The following is a 20,723-nucleotide window of genomic DNA, read 5'->3' on the forward strand; positions in this document are numbered from 1 at the left end:
TAGAGAGTGAACCATTTAAAACTAATTCATATCACTCTCCCCAGTTACATAGGCCTAGGCATCTAATTATTTGGGAATGAATAGTTAAAGCAGACCTGAAAATAGCGCCCTCTTTTTTGCACTAAGATTGAGCGTATGGTGGCGATATTACAGAACTAATGCTGATTCCGTTAACTGGATCGGGCGGATCCAAACTTCCGGCTTAGGCAGTGTTCTTTCTGCGCAGTTCCGCTTCAACTATCGTCTTGTGTGACTGCAGCCAGGCAGAACTTTTCAGATTATCATATTGGTAAGTTTCTTAATCTCCCCCCCCCCCCTGTGTTGTCGTTGTTTATGCAGATATTTCTGTCGTGTGAATTGTCAATTTGGTGATTTTGTTTCAATGGATATCCGGGTTGTTATTCGGTGTTGAACTTGAACGTGTATGAATTTGTACATTTTAGGGCCGAGGAATGCAGTATCACAATAGCCAATGCAACCGTGTTTTACAGGCACGTCGCCTCGTATTTGGTTAACCAACAAATAGGTGTGTGCATTCACGGGTAGAACAGGTACCCTGTGAAGTAAAATATAGGTACACGGGTACCCTAAAAGAAACCCAAAAAAACCTCAAAATTCAAATCCCAGGAGTTGTTGTTCAAATTAATTTATATTTTATTTTAACAGTAAAATCTATGTGGAGTAGAAAGCAGTTGTTGAAATCTTGAATATCTTTCCATAGGCCCCCATACAATTATGTTGCACTGTGTAGTCATAAAAAGCTTATCAATCCGTGCTGTATTTTCCGAGTGCTGATCTACCAAATTATCGAGGTTCATAAAGGACTCTCATACATGAAGAGGGTGACTCGAAAAAAAGTGACTTTCGTTTCTTAAAAAGCAATCAAATTTAAACACCAATGAAGTATGTCTTAAAGAGCATGTTCTTCCACTCATCGTTAAGAAAATAATTATACTGAAATTGATCAATGCTATCGGACGTTATGCATGTTTTACTAAAACAACCCATTTCGATAGCTGTCTATGGAATGCAATTTAGCTAAAAGTGAGAATTACAGATTACACACAAACATTCCGATACAAATGAGATTTTCATCTCTTCAATCAAGACTGAAACATTATTTCTACTGTCAGATTTTGTATTTTGAATTTGAGGAATAAGTTTGTTTCCGAAATGATAATTGCAATTCTGGTCGTTTTCCTTTGTATGATCTCCTCCATTCATTCATTGTTTCAATGGGTATTCATCAGTTCGTTGAACGGTAAATAATTTATCAGTGGTGCATGGGCAGCTGAGTTTTGTGAATTTTTGTTATTGAAATAAATGTTACTTGGGAATAGAGTACACAAATTTCGTGGAATTTTCACAGTTAGTAGTCAATAACATGTACTTTTAGTTGTTTTTATGAAACAGAGCGAGCCACATATTGATTTTAAATTTCTTTCCAAGTTGGTCACTTTCGTTTTGACTCACCCGATATTGTTAGTCCCAACCAGGATGATGTGTGTGTTCCAAATTTCAAACTCTGAAATGAAACTGGAACTCTGTGTTGTTGCCAAGTCAAGTTCAATTCATATAAACGTTACTATGGCTTTCCGTCTCAGAAAATATGTTTCCTGTTACTGCCCCCCCCCATCCGAAAAAAGATTCCCAAGATGTGAAATGATGCTTGTATGGAATTACGTTTGGTTGAACCATAGAGCAAAGACCACATGATTGAAGCGCTCTTCTGCAGTTGTGCAGTTGTGCTAATCATTTATGGATACATGTATTCATTGTTGCATCGTCATGTCCGATTAACATTATAATGCTAAACTCACATCATCGACGGACAAGCTGTATAAAAGGCTTCTTCAATTTTTCCAATTCTCATTTCCAGCCCAATCTACTGATACCATGGCAACCCACGTTTCAGATGTCGGTCTGGTTCAAAATGCTGCCAAGGTTACTAACACCTTTGCATCTAATCTCTTCCGAGTGTTGACTGAGGGAGGAAGCTCAAACAACAACATCTTCTTTTCTCCTATGAGCATCTCCACTGCACTTGCTATGACCTTCATGGGGGCACGTGGTGAGACAGCAAGCCAGATGAGTCAAGTACTTCACTTCAACATCTTAGAAGAATCTGTCCTCCATCAGTCATTTGCTGACCTGAGAGCTCTGGTTTTCAGTCCTGAAGCACCCGCTGGTGAGACAGCAAGCCAGATGAGTCAAGTTCCTCCCTCCAACAGCGCAGAAGAATCTGTTAATCAGTCATTTGCTCGCCATATAAGGGCTCAGTTTGCGCGTCCTGCAATTCCTTGCACTCTGGTAGCTGCCAACAGATTGTTTGGTCCTAAGGGATTGGATGTCTTTGCGACATTTGTTGACGACAGCAAGAAGTACTACGGAGCCAGTATGGAAATTCTTGATTTCATTGGTGATGGGGAAGGTTCTCGTCAACACATCAACTCCTGGGTGGAGAAGCAAACTGCGAACCGCATCAAAGACTTACTTGCTGCAGGATCAATCGATGATATGACTCGCTTGGTGCTGGTCAATGCCATCTACTTCAAAGGAGATTGGGCTGCCAAGTTTGATTATCAGGACACAAATTTCAATGGGAAGTTCCGTACTTTGGGTGAGTCCGAGAAGATTACCATGATGCACCAGACAGGCAAGTTCCACTATGCTCGTGACGATTCCGTGAGCAGTTCTATCCTGGAGCTACCTTACCTCAAGAATGAAGTAAGCATGTTCATTGTGTTACCTGATCAAGTGGATGGGCTGGCTGATGTGCAAAAGAAGTTGAGTCAAGAGAAGATTGACTCCTGGGTGACAGATGCTCGTATGCGTGACAGTCCTACTGTCATCGTGTCTCTTCCAAGGTTTGACCTGGAGCAGGACTTTGTCTTGAATGATGTCTTGAGGAAGATGGGTATGAATGATCCATTTGATGTTGGCAAGGCTGACTTCTCAGGGATGACAGGAGACAAAGATGTCTTCATATCCACAGCGATCCACAAGGCTTTCTTAAAGGTGAATGAAGAAGGCAGTGAGGCAGCAGCAGCTACATCTTGGTCTAAGTGCTATGGTATCGATTTCCCACCAAAAGGTGCTGTAGAATTCAATGCAGATCACCCTTTCTTGTTGTTCATTTATGACAATAAGTCCAGAGCTGTTCTGTTTATGGGACAGCTGTGCCAACCAAAACAGTAGACTTTGGTGTGGCAAAGTATGGATAATTGTCAATGACTGTATAGCAGGTGTATTGAAGCACTTAAGCTAAACAACACTGGATGTGTTATACACAATGCATATGTGATCTTTTGATTAAAACAAAATTCTCTTCAGGACTTGTTGGCTAAAAAAGTATAACGTACAATGTTGGAATAAGCTCCTGTTCTTGAACTGTGATACATGGTATAATATTATATAGCATTTTGTTCTCTTTTTTTTCTTTATAAGTTCATGTTGACGAAAAAACAAACTTGAACTTCTCTAAAGACATTTTTTTTTGTTGCTAGGGAATGGACAGCAAATCATAGAGTGTACCATTGAAGCTTTTGATGAACAAAACCAATTATAAAACTATTCACAGATTCTACATGTATTATAAAAATAAACTGATGTGTATAATCAGGAAGTTTTTTAATTGAAACTGGCTGATTTATGTAATTGCAATAGACTTATATTTCAGCGTGGCACACTTTGAAGATGTAAAATGGAGTTATAATATGAACACAGAAAGTTGGATGAATTAAGGAATACTTTAAAATGAAAATTTTAAAAACTGAAACCCTTGAACATTGGCCACAACGCACATTGGTTTCCTCAAACATTGTAAAAGGCTAAGGATGAATGTGTGTTTTCGCTGCAAAGGGCAAAACTGGCAACCTGTGTTAACATAAATCCACAAAGAAACTAGATATCAGAATCATCATGGGACGCAAACCTTTTACCAAAGAAATTCATACTGCGTTCAAGCACCAATAAAGTACATTGTTACATTTTCATTGTGTGCGTTAAGTCACATGAAAATCAATCAGGAAAAATCATAATATAATGCCTGAAGTGTAAGTGAAATATGGGGAGAATCCTTAACGTTGAATCGTAAATTTCAGAGTTTATCTGAATAAAAAATGCATGCATCTAAATAAAATTGGAAATGGATTTAATTTTTTTTTATGTCAAATTGGATAAAGTAATAGTTTGAAATTACGACCTTGTAACTTTATATGCTGAAAAAAATAATGACGTAGAAATGTACGTACACTATCAATGAACAGTAAACCTGGCAGTTTACTATTAGTGCATTGTTATAATCACAGAGGTACGTATGTTCATGTAATAACAGACGTGATAAAAGACTGTGCGTGTTGTTAGACGGGTATAATTTCTGGTGATTATGTTTTGCCTTATCTGTGAAATCATCCAAATCATTTTGTAAACATGGTCATTCCAATGATTCGTCTATTTTCGTCATAGGTAAGATCATTGACATATTTCCAGTATTCGGAATTAGCACTCAGAGCTGCATCATTTATAATAATTAGAAAACCTGCAGGTGCTTATTTTTTTGCACAATGGACGCCTCCATTGAGAATAACATACTCGGAAGTATTATTATTAAACCTGATACATTTTAGATTAATAGCATGTAACTTTAATCAGGTGTTTTAACAATTAAGTGTTGCAATACAGCATTTCGTTAGTATTAAACTGTTCGCAAAAAGTACTAGGCCTGCATATACTGAATTCCTGAGTTCAATTCCAAGCCCTAAATACATACACCCTGCTGTTATAGCCTTTGTTGCAATCGTTACGGTTCTATACTTGTGCCCTGTACCCTCGGGCATTGACACAATGTCGGTGACGATAAGCTATTGGACAAATACGTGGGAGTTTCACGTCTGGATTTCAAAAAGGAAGAAAAATATAATGGAATTGAGGTCGTCTAAGGCTATGAAAAGAATTGTTGGTCTAGTTTTTGACGTGCCAGCAATGCCTCTTTTCTTTAGATTGTTTGTTGTGTTAGCTCTACGAGCAAAGGAAAGAATTCCGCAAATCTGAAAGTATAAATAACACTCCAAGGTGATGCGTTTAGTCTATGGACTGACGAGTGTTTCCCACAGTATATACACTTTATCTATATAATAATGTCTTTGTGAAGTTTCCTGCTTTTGTGACAAGTTGGAACGACCGTTTTCACTGCGGACATGACGAGTCCCCCCTTTTTGTAAATTGCTGCCACACCCCTAAAAGGGTAAATTTGCGATGGCTCCACATCTAAAACAATTTCTCGCATAAACATCTGTGCCAAGTTTCACGCTTTTATGAAAAAAGTGCACGATATTTTTCACATTTATGCTGGACTGTATTAGCCAGTGTTGCATGAGGTTTTTTTTTTCTCGTGATAGATTTTCCATTTTGTCACACTCACGGCCTCAAAACGCGCATGCGTGATTGCATGAAAACAGCCTCGTCACGGGCATCATATTGAGCACAACACGGCACTGTCTCGCGTTCATTCTGTATCTGTTTTTTAATTAATGGGGATATATTTTGTAGCATTTCATATTTAAAGGCATATAGGATTATTTGCTCTTCATGCATTTTGTTTGTGTCCAATAATAGCACCACTCAAAATCCAAAGAAAATTTGGCAATGCTAACCTATTGAAGTTTCAGCTCAGTGGAGGATAGCACAATTTTTGAGAAAAACAGTGAAAAGCAAGCACAGTCATGAAACACGATTTCGTCCACAGCACTCTCTGTATTCGCAAATCAGTCTGCCACTTGTTGCGGTATCAAAACGTGATCCTGAGAGGTTCAAAGAGTGTTCCCCAAAATGCAGATAGGTCCAGACAATAGTTAAACCCACTGACTATCTTTTAAGCATTGATTTCCACAACTATGTAGGCTTTCGTTCACGCAAGATGATTTCAACTCTTAAATTCCTTTTTTTTTTCATTTGAACTTTTTTAAAGCATACAGCATACAAACTTTACGACTCCACCCACGCGTGCCGCGGCATCCTGCTGGTAGTAAATAAGTAATAAAAAGACTATCGGTAGCGCGTGCATAATGTCTGTGGACTGAACATAGACATATAATAAATGCATACAGGCCTAGGCATCTAATTATTGGAAATGAATAATTAAAGCAGCGAAATTTCTGTGCAGATTTCTGCGATGTCGCACATTTTATCGCAGATTTCTGCGAGCGCATGGGCGCGCGAACACATTTTCTATGAGGCGCCATGTGTAAATGAATTATTTAACAAAATTATTTATATATAATTCATTATTTATTATGAAATTGAGTTTTCCGGAAAAATATATGTAAATAACTGTTTGGCAGTTTGCATTATATGTAAATAAATTTATTTGCCACTGCTAAAAATTAGATATAAATAATGAGGTACCAAATAAATTGAATATAAATAAAGCGTGCAAAAACCTACATATAAATAAAAAGATTGCAAATAAATTATATACAAATAAAAAAAGTGTGCATAGAATTATATATAAATAATTAGGTTGCACATAACTTTTATATAAATAATTCTAGTTTGCCCAAAATTATATGTAAATAATTAGGTTGCACAATTTTTTTTAAATAATGCAGTGGTAAATAAATTAACTTACATATAATGCAAACTGCCAAACAATTATTTACATATAATTGTCCGAAAAACTGAATTATATAATAAATAATGAATTATATATAAATAATTTGGTTAAATAATTAATTTACACATGGCGCCTCATATATACTTGCAGCACCCGACTACTATCCTATATGCAAAATTAATATCATGGAGGCCAGAACCCCGACATTCTTAGACCCCTTAGCTTCAGCAGAAAAATAGCCAGGCGCCAGTGTGTTAAAAAGATGCAGAAATGTACGATAAAAATGTGCGACATCCGCAAAAATCTGCGCAGAAATGTGCGATAAAATGTGCAACATCGCAGAAATCTGCGCAGAAATGTGCGATAAAATGTGCGACATCGCAAATTTCTGCGATAAAATGTGCGACATCGCAGAAATCTGCGCAGAAATGTGCGATAAAATGTGCGACATCGCAGAAATCTGCGACAAAATATGCGACATCGCAGAAATCTGCGCAGAAATCTGCGATAAAATGTGCAACATCGCAGAAATCTGCGCCGATTTCTGCGATAAAATGTGCGACCTCGCAGAAATGTGAGAAAAAATGTGCAACAAAATGTGCAACAAAATGTGCGACATCGCAGAAATCTGCGCCGATTTCTGAGATAAAATGTGCGACATCGCAGAAATCTGTGCAGATTTCTGCGATAAAATGTGCGACATCGCAGATTTCTGCGCAGAAATCTTGATGTGTGATGTCCCTTCAGGGCCACCATATGATAACCTTGTGGGAGACGTATTCATCTATAGAAATTGCCCTGTGGAGACGTATAAAATCTTTTGTTTCATATTGTACACACGTCTCCAGAGGGTACGGTGTATCCGATCAACCACACGCACACGGCGTTTGCCTGTCCGTTTTAGAACACCATAGTGCAGTGCCCGTTCAAAATGTGCAGCAGTGCGTGGCGCGGTCAGTATATAATGCACGTTTGTATGGTGTGGGCCTCCAAAAATGCGGGTTTTTTTCAGCTTCTTTAAGAACCGCTCATCCAAACAACTTCAAACTTTACACTGCACATTCTGGTGTCCTGAGCAATACACCTGACGATTGTCAACTTCATACAGCGCCCAGTTCTGGAGATAATCGTCAGATTTGACTTTTCAAAAGACCCTTAATTAAGTTAAAGCAAGTTCTATTTGCAATAAAACTTGGTGTTACAAAGACTGTATACTTTGTAGTTGATGAAAACGAAGCTACATCATGATGACGTCATGGATTTTGAAAGTTTCTACCCAATGCCTATAATTTTGTTTACTTTTTTTTTTTCTTGATGATGCAGTAAAGTCATCATGGGCTGCTTCAAGGTTGGGACCGGACAGTCTTAAAATTGATAATCGTTATCAAAAACTTAACTTTAATTTTTCCCTCTTTCACTTTCCGTTCATTCTTTGGGGTTAACCTTATGACTTTGGGCCATGTTTTTTCTTCCACAACTGATCAACCCAAACGCAGTCCTAAGGTCCATCGCCATTTTAAGAAAAGATCTCTCCTCTCTAGTGCTAAATGAAGTGACTTTTGAGCCCCATTTCATCCCAACGTTCTCAGAAATACAATTACTTGGGTGAAGAGCTGCATGGGGCCTAGTCCGAGTAACTAGAACTCTACGGACCACTTTTTTAACATTTGGACTTGGTTGGGCGATAGAAGAGTCCGAGATCAGTGGCCGTATTTCGTTTACCAATAATTTTTTCATTTTCAATAATTGTAACCCCAATCAAAATCGTCAGATTTCACCCCCAAACGGTCCTCAAACTGCCTTGTGCGCCCCCCCCCCCCCCCCCCGTAGGCTTCAGTGGGAAGTGAAAATACAAATGGTGGTGGTAAGGTTAACATACCTTTGGGAAGAACAGAGAAATTTCACCTTCAATTCGGGAAACATCCTTGTCACAAACGCCTTGTGTGAGGCTGCAATTTGAATTCAGGAAAAGTAGACTTGTGCATGGCTCTGGCTAGACTGTTTTCTGGCAAGCATCAGACAGACCAATCATAGGGCATTTTGATTGGTCGCCTGACCAATCACAGAGCACTTTGATTGGTCACCAGGTTTAAATTGCCCCCTCCCCCCCCAAAAAAAAAAATTAGATTATATTAAATAAATCACTATATTTGTGTTACTTTTGGTAATTACTTGAACCACATTGTGCCTGGAATATAAATAAAATAAAATATCAAAATCGTATTTGCAGTTATTGCCGTCTTTATTTCATGAGTCATTTTTTTTTATAAAAATATAATCAAAAATAAAATAAATCAATAAAAGTGTATGTATGAGAACTTGGGATGTCATTATTAGTGGTTTTTGTAATAAGACGCTTCAACTTATCTGATACATGTATTTAATAGCGTCACTGCTATTGAAAAGGGGGAAGTCTGTTGAAAGAAACTTCATTTATGGCCATTTATCTTTTCGACAAATCTCCCCCCCCCCCCACCAAAAACAAATGTGGGAGCAGAACTGAAAGATGTTACCTTGAGTTTCTCATGTGGGGTACGGTTTAACTATACCAATCCATTTTTTTTATGTAGCTGATACATAACATTTGATCCTAAAACTTGATCATTTCAAGTTGGACAAACTGTAATGAAAAGAGTTTGGCATCCTGATGAAAAATAATCTAGAATCTAGAATCTAGAAAAATCTAGAATATGCATGTAATATGAAACTTGAAAGAAGTATTATCTGGCAAGAACCGTGCAAACAGGTTTCTGACTGTGGCAGTAGAGGGCGCTCTTTCTTATTTTGTTTTTTCTCATGCAGAATTATCGGCGTTTTTATCCCAGATTTTCTCAATCCCAAACAAATTGTGGATCAGGAGACAAAGTTGTTTAGATAGAGTACGTCATAATCTACATGTCTTGGAAGTTTTATAAAATTCGGCGGACCAGATCGCGTACCTAGATAACTAAAGCGTTTTAGGCCTCTCGTCCCTCGGACTATATGCCCGAATTGCAGGTTGTTCATTGAATTAGACAGTCGTTCTATATATAGAGACTGGGGTACGAACACGGTATCTTATTCGCAGTTGGAACATTCGATTTCGTCTAAATGTTTTCAAATGAGCATACGGTTAAAATGTATCGCACGTTGGAATTTCTTTTCAGTTTTCGATTTTTACGCCGAGCATCTGAATTCGATAGAAGTCACTTTCAATGAAGATTATTGGAATAAGGAGTAAGCTAATGTGGCATGTGCATATCGCTTACGTCTATCACATGGACTATAAGAAAATCAGTTTCATTTAAAGAAATTTATATGATATTTAATATCGTTGTATTTAAGTGAAATTTCCTCCGAAAGTGATGACACACTTCCCTACAGTAAATTATCGGCATGTCAAACTTAATTTTCTTTCTATCACTTTGATACTTTATGCGTTTGTTATACATTGTTCATATTTCCTACTCTAAGCATTCGTAATTTTTTTCTGAAATTCCCGTACATTCCTTATTAAAACATTACTCAAACGTCATGTCATGACATGTTAGTTTTTGTTTGAACACTAAGACATTATGTTGCACAGGGAGTAGGCCTACCTGAAACATAATCAACTATATCTAACAAAAACAAAACAAAACAACCGACAACTGGTCTTAACAACAAGTGAAATGGAGAAAAAAATAGGCTTAACTCTGCTCTCCAAATGAAGGTTGCCTCGAGCCCCTAGTCTAAACAAAAGTGTTTTCCCCCTTTACTAGAAATCAAAATGGCCGATCAGCAATCCTGGAAAGATAATGCTGGTACGACTATGAACCCTGCAACTGTGATGTTTTCCGTGTTATGTGATGTTTATCGAGAATGTTTTCGAAAACAAATATCAAAACTGAGTTGCCACTTATCAAATGTGGGTTCAGCATCGTCACTTGATCAAACCAAACACCAGTTTCAAACTATTGCATTGATAGGTTATGGAGACTACTTATAGCCTTTTGAGTATCTGGTAAAGTTCAATGACAGAAGGAAGAGAAATATACCGAAGGCCTGGAGATAATCTAATTTCAGTGGAAAGGAGTATCCACAGGATTTTACGTATACATTCAAACAGTCAACGGATATTTCTGTCAGTTTACATTTTAATTTTATTTTTAAGGTCATTTTCTACAAATTAACATTGCAGCATTTAAGAACAACGAAGGTATGTGAATACAACAGTACATCGGTTTAATGAAAAGAGGCAATTCAATGACTTTCTGGTTGAATTGCACCAAACTATTTTAAACTATCTGAGCCTTAATACCAACATAAGGATCATTGCTCAACATTTTTAACTATTGTGTCCGAAAACAGCTTTAAATTATTGTTTTCAATGATTATGTAAGAATTAAATTACCAAATAAATGAAATTCTTTAGACACATCAGCCGATAACGTTCAACTTCGTAGCATTTTTATTAAATGCATTTTCTTACTGCTGCATATGGCGATTAACATATTATTACCAAAAGCAGATGCAAGACTGATGTATGGCAGTCACTTGAAGTACAGTAGAGTAATAACACTGAAAAAACCCAGATACAAGAATGATAGCGGTCAATCTATAGATAGAGTAGAGTATTAATATATATTAATGAAAAAAATAACAGATAAAAGACTGATGGCGGTCACTCTAGGATGAGTAGGTAATAATATATCATTACTGGTATAAAACCAGATACAAGACTGATGGCGGTCACTCTAGGTAGAGACAGTAGAGTAATAATATATTATTACTGGAAATAACCCAGACACAAGACTGATGGCGGTCACTCTGGGTAGAGTAGAATAATAATAATTACTGATAAAAATTGATGGCAGTCGCTTGAGGAAGAGTCGAGTACTAATATGAATATAACTGAAAAAAGATACAAGACTGATGGTGGTCACTCTAGGTAGATTAGAGTAATGATATAGTATTACTGGGGGAAAAAACCACAGATACAAGACTGATGACAGTCACTCTAGATACAGTAGAGTAATATTATTAGCGTAAAAACAGATAGAGTGGAGTACCAAACATTATATTGTAAAAAAATATATTAAGCCAGGATTTGTGCTCTTCACAACTCTTACCCAGCTATATAATGTCGGATCTCGAGGATTTTTTGCGAAGGGCTCCGTACTATGTATGACACAAGGAGGCCTAGTCAACTTAGAAAAAACACTAACTTTCAGAAAACAAACAGCGGAAAATACTCACAAAATTACTTTAAAAGACAATGCGTTGTCTTAATCGAAGCAAATATATACATAAGCGTGAATTATATTGATCAAGGTTAGAGGTTTAATTGCATAGTTATGATGCACTTTTTTAATATTTGATTTCATACTTATTTCTTAATTATTTAAGCCTAACAAATTTGGCAGTTTATATTTGCATAGGAATTTTCAATTACGTGAACATGGAAAGTAGCAACAACGCAAAAATGATATACTAAAATGGATTTTAGAAAATAACAAAACAAACCTAATAAAGGATTATTAACTTAAATTAGAAGTTTAGCAAGTGAATTTTGAGCGAAGAAATTTTAAAAGTACAAACCGTATTAAGAATCGAAGGATTTATTGATAATTTTTTTTTTTTTTAATGACGAAAACAAACTAATTTTGCCCGAAGTCGCTCAAGCTATGCACGACGGCTGTTTTCTGAATGCAGACTCAAGTAAAGTTCATGGAATCCTTTTCCATTTCTGAAATCCAACCATATAGAAAACAAACATGAAATGTTAACGCTGAGCTTCCGCCTGCTTGTTTTGTTAATGCTTACTTAACCAAGCTGCACTGTAAACCTGCTCAAGTTCCCCCAACCAGGCTGAGCTCGCCAGAAAAGCGTTTGGATCTAAACCGTAACAATTGCTTTCAATAATGTACTTAATAATAAAACTAGGTGTTTATAGATCAAAGCGCTTTTATAATTATTGTTACCCCTGCTCATTGGGCTATAACCAATTCCATATGCCCTCTCAGCTCCCTGGAAATATACAACTCAATCCAGCCATTTTTAAAACCACAAACAGCTTAAATCCAAACACGATAACCACCTTTCCCCTCACAGGTTCCAATATTACCCAGGGTGGGAAGAAGCAAGTTGTGACAAAGTGTCCTGCCCAAGGACACACGCCCCAACCCAAGGCTGGAATTGAACCCACTACCTGGAGAACAACCTAAAGATTTTCAATTCAATGTAACAGCTGTAGATTGCAAGGCCACAGCGCTCCCCGACGGTCAAAATTCCCGCCATGTTTGATAGTATTTTATGTTTTATCATGCTTGATTGCACCGACTTTTGTCAAACCTACCCCATGTTTTTATCAGTCTCCTAATGTCCGTGGCATGTTCATAGGCATTGCTCAAAAGCCTGTAAGTACCCTGAAGTATAACTGTAAAAGTGACTAAAATGACACGGGGTTCCAGTCGAAAGACAGGGTAAATACTATCTCTATTTTTTATTACCAAATAATCTCTGAAATGAACTCCAAAATATATACTTGAAACTTTATAGGTTATGGGCCTGATGCCATAACGGACTTCCATGCCGTAGAATTTAAAAAAAAATGGTTCAGACTAAACATGTGGGGTGCTGTGGTCCAACAATTACGGTGTTAATGATCGACTCGTACGTGTGCCGTGGTCATGGTTTCGAATCCTGACGGCGAACATGGTGCTTGTGTGCTTCAAGGGCAAGACACATTACTACGATTGCCTCTCTCCACCCAGGTGTAGTTAATGGGTACCTGGTAGGGAGAAATCCCTTCAAAAGCTTGGGCGCTGTAATGGCAGCCGCGCTAAAAGCCAGGGTAATAATAGAGCGCCATGATCGAGCGTCACTTCGTGACGGACATGAGTTATATAAAGAAGCCATTATTATTATTAAAAACAGCTGTTTCAAGAATGTTTAAATTCTAGGCACCATTTTGACATGGGATAGAATTTCGTATAATGTGTTTATTACCTTGTGCACAAGCAGCGCTGGCCCCGAAGGCCTGCTGTTGAACTGGGGCCTGGTTAGTCACGAACATGCCTGGGGCGCCTGGTGTGTAGGGCACGGCGGCTGGCTGGTTGTACACAATCACCTGTGGGGTGGCTTGAGTGGAGACGTACTGGATCTGTTAATCACAGCAACAGGAGGATCAAAATGACAGGTGCTTTATGAGTAATTGATTGAGATATGATTACGATAAAGTGTCGCTTTCCATAGATGAGCTTTTCCACGTCACAACAAATGAAACTGTGATAAATATTGGATACCTAATCTCAAGCAATAATAATGATACAATTTGTAGCGAAAATCACTGCACAGTTGTATAGAAACAAAGAAGCCTCATCAACCCATTTTCGATAGCCATGCGTGCTTTTCAAATGTTGTTGAATAAATAAACCTCAACTATGTGGGACTGAGAAACCATTTATTTAAGAACGTTATTCTAACATGTTTCTGAGTCTCCTAAGACTTTCTCTACACACAAGTCGTCTGGAGCTGTGCATCTTTTTTTTTCATAGATTGTTCTTCACCATGAAATGAGACTTGAAATGACGGTTTCTGTAAGTAAGACGACCATTTCTTTGCTCTTGTTTACCGTGGTGGTGTTGTTCAGTTGATATTCACTCATGACGAAGCAGCAGTACACAGCGGCAGTGATTGACACGACGAGTTCAAGCAAGGAAGTAATCACCAGGAGGGAATTCAACGGCGGCGCAGACAGCTATTGGTTAGAGGACAGAGGTTTATTGGTTTTTGTACGGTAGATAAAACTTTGAATATTGCTTGTTATTCTTTCTTCATTTTCAAAGAACAAATCTGCGATAGACCTACAGCCAAATACCTTTCTTAATACATATAAACTCTGACTGTGTGCCAAATGCATTGCTTGCATCATCAAAGGAACAATTCTCCAAACATTTCCCTTGACATTATGGTAACGGTGTTCGACTCATGTGCCGTTATTCGTGCGGGATATGCTTGTGTTCTTGGGCAAGACACTTTACTGAAATTGCCTCTCTCCACCCAGCAATACATGTGTGAGGGTAGAGACAAGAATGCGCTGACCCAGAGCTGCTGCAAAAACTGGTCTCATGATCTGATGATCAGGGGTAATAATTGTGAAGCGCTTCGAGACCTTTGGTGTAAAGCGCTATAATCGAATGGGTAATTATGTATTTCGCATATACAAGCAAAATACAAATTAGATTCATGTGCATTTTTAAGGGAAAGAGTTGAGTTTCAATTTTGTTCTTTTCCTTGATAAATGATGAATCCGTCAAAATAATAGACCTTTATCATGATTCCATCATTTCAGTCATGTTCCCTGTATCCAATAACAGTACTGAATGACAATTTTTTGTGCAAAAAGAAACCAGACTATTTTTCCTTCCAGCCTCGCTTTGTTTACATTGATTTAAATGGGGAAAAAATCAAGATGACCGCAACGTGATAATGGTCTATACAAGTATTTACGGTTTGAAAACCAAATATTTTTTTTTTCTATTTGAGGCAATTACAATTTGTTTTAATGCACTAAACCGATCACGCTACGACTGTATATTCAGTGCGGTCCCCTTCATTGTGTCAGTACAGAACAATTTGTCACATGACCTGGACGGATATCTGAACAATAGCTGGCGCAAGGCTTTCGCCATTGATTGGGGCATCCGTGAGTGAACAGTGATTGCGTGTTCGGATTTGTCTCTGTTGGGAACAATATTGGCTCTCATCTTACAACAATGGCCCAACCATACACTGCTAGATTGCTGGAAGCCATTACTGCAGAAAGGATGGACATGACCAGGCTTGCGATGGCCTGCGGAAAGTAAAAAGTAAGAAACAAACAAACAATCAAACAATCAAACAAAGAAAAACATTATATTTTGCGTAAATTACTCTCAAAACAACCTGATTTCATGTGTGCACATATAAAACAATACTGTCAATAAAAATGACCTTTTCTCCATTTGTTTTAAACAGCAATAACTTGACGTGATTTGATCCCCTTTCAGCGTCTATAATTCCTTTTTCTATCAGTTGTCTTCAAAAAGACTTCATCGCATGACTGATTTCATAACTGTGACAAGTTCCTCCATGGAACACGAAACATGCCTTCACAACATGTTCCTCTTCATCATTTTCTACTAAGTCTTGATGTGGAAAACCTACCAAGCATCTCCGCGAACTAACAGCCATGGTAACGGACAACACACCAAGGATTCCAGCCGGAAGGTAAAACTGAAATTAAATAAAAACAGGGAAAGGTACAACCTTTGCAAACATCAAAAAAAAAATTATCACGAAATATCTAAGTTACTGGATTGTTAGGGAATGACAGCCTAAAGCATCCTGTAGAATTCTGGCTGATTCTCTGACATTTCAATTCATCAAAGTCTACAAATTGCTCAATTTCACCTTAAGTGGGGTCAGGGATCCAGACTACCAGAACATGATTGGTTTTCTTGGGGTTTTTTTCTCCAGCATCTACGAGCCCAAAACGTGAAACTAGCCAGTTTAACAATATTTGCTATAACATTCTAATCCTCCCACTCCATTTATTTCTGAAAATTGCAGCAACAGCAAATGTTGTACATTTCCCTTTAATGATGAAAGTAAGAAGTAGACCTTCAGCTTTCCGGTGAGGTGACAAGATGCCCCTTTCTAAGACGAAAGCATTGAGCAAGCTATTTTTAACAAAATGCATCATAGGGCAGTTGTTTGCGGTGCAATAGCTAGCACAATGCTTCCGCCATTGAAGGGGGTCTCTGTGAAGCTACAGTGAAAGGGGTGTCGAACTGATTAATGGCTAAACTCCAACTATTGTGTAGACCGCATGCATGAAAGGACTTCCAGTGAATAGTCATTCTGACACGAGTATAGTTGTGTGCGCTCTGACGAAGATTATCCTTGAACCAGCTTTGGTATAATCTTACTTGGTCCTGGTTTTACTTGCACATAGCTTCTACATGTCACTCTGTTGTCGGTCGGTCCCCGAAAAATTGACAACTTGAGAAACGAGCACCCTAACTTTCCCCTAAAATACCGAATTTAAATCTACCCCACTAAACAATCAAAATATCATAGATAAATAAACAGCCATTACTTGTACCAAAACCTAAATTATTAAGACAGCTACGACAACCACCATCCACAACACCACCACCAGCATCGTCATACACACCACCTCTACCATTACTTCCACCACCACCACCCTACACCACCCATCCACCACCACCACACACCCATACCACCACTACTACCACCACCTTCGCAACAGCCACCAGTACTACTATCACAACATCCACTACCGAACCCAAACACAACACCTCTACCACCAGTTCACCTCTATCACCACCCACACCACCACATCCACCGCTACCACTACTACTACTACGACAACTACTACCACCACCACACTACATCCACCACTCCACAACAGCCACCGCAACCACCACGAACATCCTCCGCATCAACATATATACACAGCCGAATAAGAACGTAGGCTCACCTGAAAGTATTCACTATCCCGAGATGAAAACTAGAGCCCCGTTTCAACAGCACCGTTTCGCTTCGCCAAAAACAGAAACCAAACTAAACAGCAGTTCTGATATTGCAAAGACGAGGTACACCATGTCACTATAAGCGGGGCATTTGTGAAAAAGAGCCTTCGGCAGTTGCGTTTACGATTGACACTGAAGCACATGATCATATGCGTCGTATGACGACGGGCCTGTGACTATGGCAATGGTAGGCTGCGAAGTCCACAGTCCACAGTGGGGGAGGGGGGGGGCGCTGGGGGGCTGGAACATTTCTTGGGGGGGGGGCGTCATGTAGATCAATGATAATTTTTTTAGAAACTCAAAATCTCAGTGGGCGGGAGGCGACTGGGGGGGCGACAAATAACATTAATAACATTGATAAATATTCTGATTGAATTTCGTTACAAGATACTTGTTGGTGAGGTATCACATATTCTAGCAAATTGATAAAAATGTACAATATTACAATATGCAATTTTGAGGGAAATGGGCAAAATACTGCATAAATAATTTTAAGACACAATTTTACATTGACGATAAAATAAATATGACTGCAATAATTCCTCCCTCAGTTTTTGAAAGAAAAGATTCACAACCTTCCATAGTTAAAACTTTTTCTAATTGTAACACGGTGACTTCGGAGAACATCAATGAGGCAATCGAACAGTTCTCGTATCTTGTAATCCATGTGTCTATCAGTTCTAAGTTTCAAGTGGTGACACGTTAAAGGCCGTGCGACGGAGCTGCCCTGCAATTCATTCCTGAAATTATTGTTGCATTCCCTATTAGTTCATTAACACCGGTGACGGAGTCTCACAACACTAACTGGGGGAACCAAGAAAGCCAAAGGTTCTACCTGAACTGAGTGTGCACGGTACGAGCTTTCGCTTCGCAGAGACGGCCGGACTGAAGCGGGAGCGGACCGCTACAGTGACGGGGATAGCAACAGCTGGACGGGGCCATCGAGTGTACCGGATCACACTACAAATCGAACCAGGAATTTTTCAGTGGGGGGGGGGGGGGCGCTGGGGGGCTGGAACATTTCATGGGGGGGGGGGGGGGCGTCATGTAGATCAATGATAATTTTTTTAGAAACTCAAAATCTCAGTGGGGGGGGGGCGACAAGGTTTCATGAGGGGGCTGTCGCCCCCCCCCCCACGCCCCCCGTGGCTACGCCACTGACTGTCATACGGTGACCTAATACTTCAGCTGTACTGGTGAACTGGTGAGCTTTTTTATCCTTTTGATTCTTTTGATGTTCAAAAAGTCTTTTGACGATCTATTCATAAATACCTAAGACAGTTTACCCGTTCCCATAGGTCGAGAGCCCGTCACGTGGCCGGTCTTAAACGGATGATAAAGATGGCTAGCTGGACTTCAACACTTTTCCAGTCTCACATGAAATTCGGACTCCCATGAAATCCGGTCTTAGGTCAACAGTATTTAACACCTCCCAAGCACACATTTATTCCCTTAACATATCACATATACCAACAAAGAAAATATTTACGGAACAGGAATTTTGGAGAGGGAAAGCTGATGCAAATTCTTGGAGTCAAGATTGACACAAAATGTCACAGAGGATTGGACATTAGTTTAAGATAATAAGCGCACATTTAAAAAGAGCCCAATATTGTCTGAAACTGACGCATTCGATGTTATCTGATGTTTATAGAGATTTGAAACAAAACAATTCTAAAATGAGTCGCAAAATATCTTTCATTGCTTTCTTCAAAATGACAACATGCCAGAAAGAATAATTCCACAAAACGTTTAGTACAGTTATCATCTTTATTAAACCAAGTATGCTTTTCAACAATAATTTTGTCAGTTACACTCTTTAGATATAGCTGTAAAAAGTATTAAGCTAGTATACAGGGTGAGTCAAAAAACGAAACCCAAATGTCGGGACTATTGTTGTATTGAAGTTTTGCATGTAGCACTTTCAAAATCTAGGACATGAAAGCCCAATTCATACGCTTTCTTTTAGTACAAGATTCATTCAAATCACTTATGTACTTTTCAAGTTTCGGAATTTTAAACACAACCACCGTTTTAAAGTTCTGTCCACGGATCACAAAAACGGTGTGCGTTCTTTCAGCAAAACGAAAAAAAATCATATACAAAGAACACTGAATTTTTTTAGATCCGTGGACAAAACCTTAAACCGGTGGTTGTGTTTAGATTTCTGTAACTTAAAAAGTACATAAGTGATTTGAATGATTTTTGCACGAAAAGAAAGCTTATGAATTGTGCTTTCATATCCTAGATTTTAAAAGTGCTACATGCAGAACCTCACTAAAACAATGGTCCCAACATTTGGGTTTTGGGGTTTTTTTACTCGCCCTGTATTGTGTTTTCACCATTTTATCCCAGCCATTAATGACTGATCTCTGTGATTGGTTTGCGAAGGGTTGTGTATACGATGAACTTGTATGAAACAAGGTTAATACACAAAGCAGGAATAAAACATCTTCCAGAAAAAAGCAGCAAAATTACTGGTAAGTAATTTTAAAATGGGACGGGTTAATCTCAATCAAAGCAAATACACGAGCGTGAATAATACTTATTAATCAAAGTGAGAGGTTCAATGTCACAGTTATTTTTTTCACTTAAAGAAAAATGATCTCATACTCTTTAAGCCTATTATTTTTAGCAGTTAATACTTGCAATGGGAATTTAAAATACATGGACACACACTTAAAAACACACAAAGAAGATAATAGATCATTCAAAAACAGACTTAATGTAGTATTAGTTTGTAAAATTAGAAGTTTAGCAAGTGAATCTCATACTCATATCTCTGATCTCAATCATTTTAAGATCAACAATTTTGGCAGGTAATAGTTTCATAGGAATTTTATGTACATGTACGTGAAAAGCAAATACAACACAACAATGATATGTTAATGAATTTTTAAAATTACCAAAAAAGTTAATAATGTTAAATTGGAAGTTGAGCAAATGACTCTCATATTCATTCCACAATGGCTTTAAACCTAACAATTTTGGCAATTAATACTTGCATAGGTATTTTAAGATAAACAAACAGCAAATACAACACAAAATGGATATACATGTACTTACATGGATTTTAGAAAATGACCAAAACATACTGAATATAGGATTTCCTTGTTAACTTGAAAGCTTAGAAAATTAATTTGTAGTAATGGAGTATTGACAGTACAATCTGTATTAGGAATCTGAGAAATTATGAATAAAGTTGTTTTTTAAGTTACCAATTTGTTTTTTTTAAATGCCCGATGTCGTTTGGAGCTACACGATGGCTGTTTTCTGAATGCAGAATCACGCAAAGTTCATGTTGCACTTTCCCATATCTGCAATGCAACAAGACAGTAACAACAAAACATGAAACGTTTACGCTGACTTTCAGCCCGTATACACACGTATTTCATTCTGAAGCCAAGGACAGATCGGGGCCCCCCCCCCCAAAAAAAACCCCAAAACCAATTGTTTTGTAAGTGACGTCGTAATGAGGGCGGGCACCGCGTACACCGCCATTATTTCCTCAATAAAAAATTGTTACGGTGTCAGCAATAGCCTCAGATCGC

General features: G+C 38.3%; 3 protein-coding genes across 3 annotated transcripts; 2 read left to right on the plus strand and 1 right to left on the minus strand.

Moving 5' to 3' along the window:
* The first annotated feature begins 1,891 nt into the window (after positions 1-1,891).
* LOC119728661 (serpin B6-like) lies at positions 1,892-3,410 on the plus strand. The gene has a single exon (XM_038200968.1). It carries the CDS (start codon positions 1,897-1,899, stop codon positions 3,196-3,198), a length of 1,302 nt encoding a protein of 433 aa, XP_038056896.1. The 5' UTR covers positions 1,892-1,896; the 3' UTR covers positions 3,199-3,410.
* A 7,609-nt stretch (positions 3,411-11,019) lies between these two features.
* On the minus strand, positions 11,020-15,846 carry LOC119727199. The gene is made up of 5 exons (XM_038199059.1): positions 15,782-15,846; positions 15,348-15,428; positions 14,208-14,333; positions 13,583-13,736; positions 11,020-12,320 (listed from the first exon to the last, which is right to left on the minus strand). Exons 1-5 carry the CDS (start codon positions 15,806-15,808, stop codon positions 12,289-12,291), a joined length of 420 nt encoding a protein of 139 aa, XP_038054987.1. The 5' UTR covers positions 15,809-15,846; the 3' UTR covers positions 11,020-12,288.
* Positions 15,807-17,254, plus strand: LOC119728057 (extensin-like). Its single transcript, XM_038200132.1, has 2 exons — positions 15,807-15,844; positions 16,741-17,254. Exons 1-2 carry the CDS (start codon positions 15,807-15,809, stop codon positions 17,252-17,254), a joined length of 552 nt encoding a protein of 183 aa, XP_038056060.1.
* The last annotated feature ends 3,469 nt before the right edge of the window (positions 17,255-20,723 follow it).

Source organism: Patiria miniata, unplaced genomic scaffold (assembly GCF_015706575.1).
Source record: "Patiria miniata isolate m_02_andy unplaced genomic scaffold, ASM1570657v1 HiC_scaffold_20, whole genome shotgun sequence".
NCBI classification, from domain to species: Eukaryota; Metazoa; Echinodermata; class Asteroidea; order Valvatida; family Asterinidae; genus Patiria; species Patiria miniata.

Bases quoted from the DNA above. Each gene is read 5' to 3' on its own strand.
- LOC119728057 (XM_038200132.1), top strand. From the start codon at position 15,807: ATGGTAACGGACAACACACCAAGGATTCCAGCCGGAAG. The intron at 15,845-16,740 runs GTAAAACTGAAA...TAAATTATTAAG, and splicing joins CCAAGGATTCCAGCCGGAAG to ACAGCTACGACAACCACCAT.
- LOC119727199 (XM_038199059.1), bottom strand. From the start codon at position 15,808: ATGGCTGTTAGTTCGCGGAGATGCTTG. The intron at 14,334-15,347 runs GTAAGATGAGAG...TCTAACCAATAG, and splicing joins TGTATGGTTGGGCCATTGTT to CTGTCTGCGCCGCCGTTGAA. The intron at 13,737-14,207 runs GTAAACAAGAGC...TGTGATTAACAG, and splicing joins AACTGAACAACACCACCACG to ATCCAGTACGTCTCCACTCA.
- LOC119728661 (XM_038200968.1), top strand. From the start codon at position 1,897: ATGGCAACCCACGTTTCAGATGTCGGTCTGGTTCAAAATGCTGCCAAG.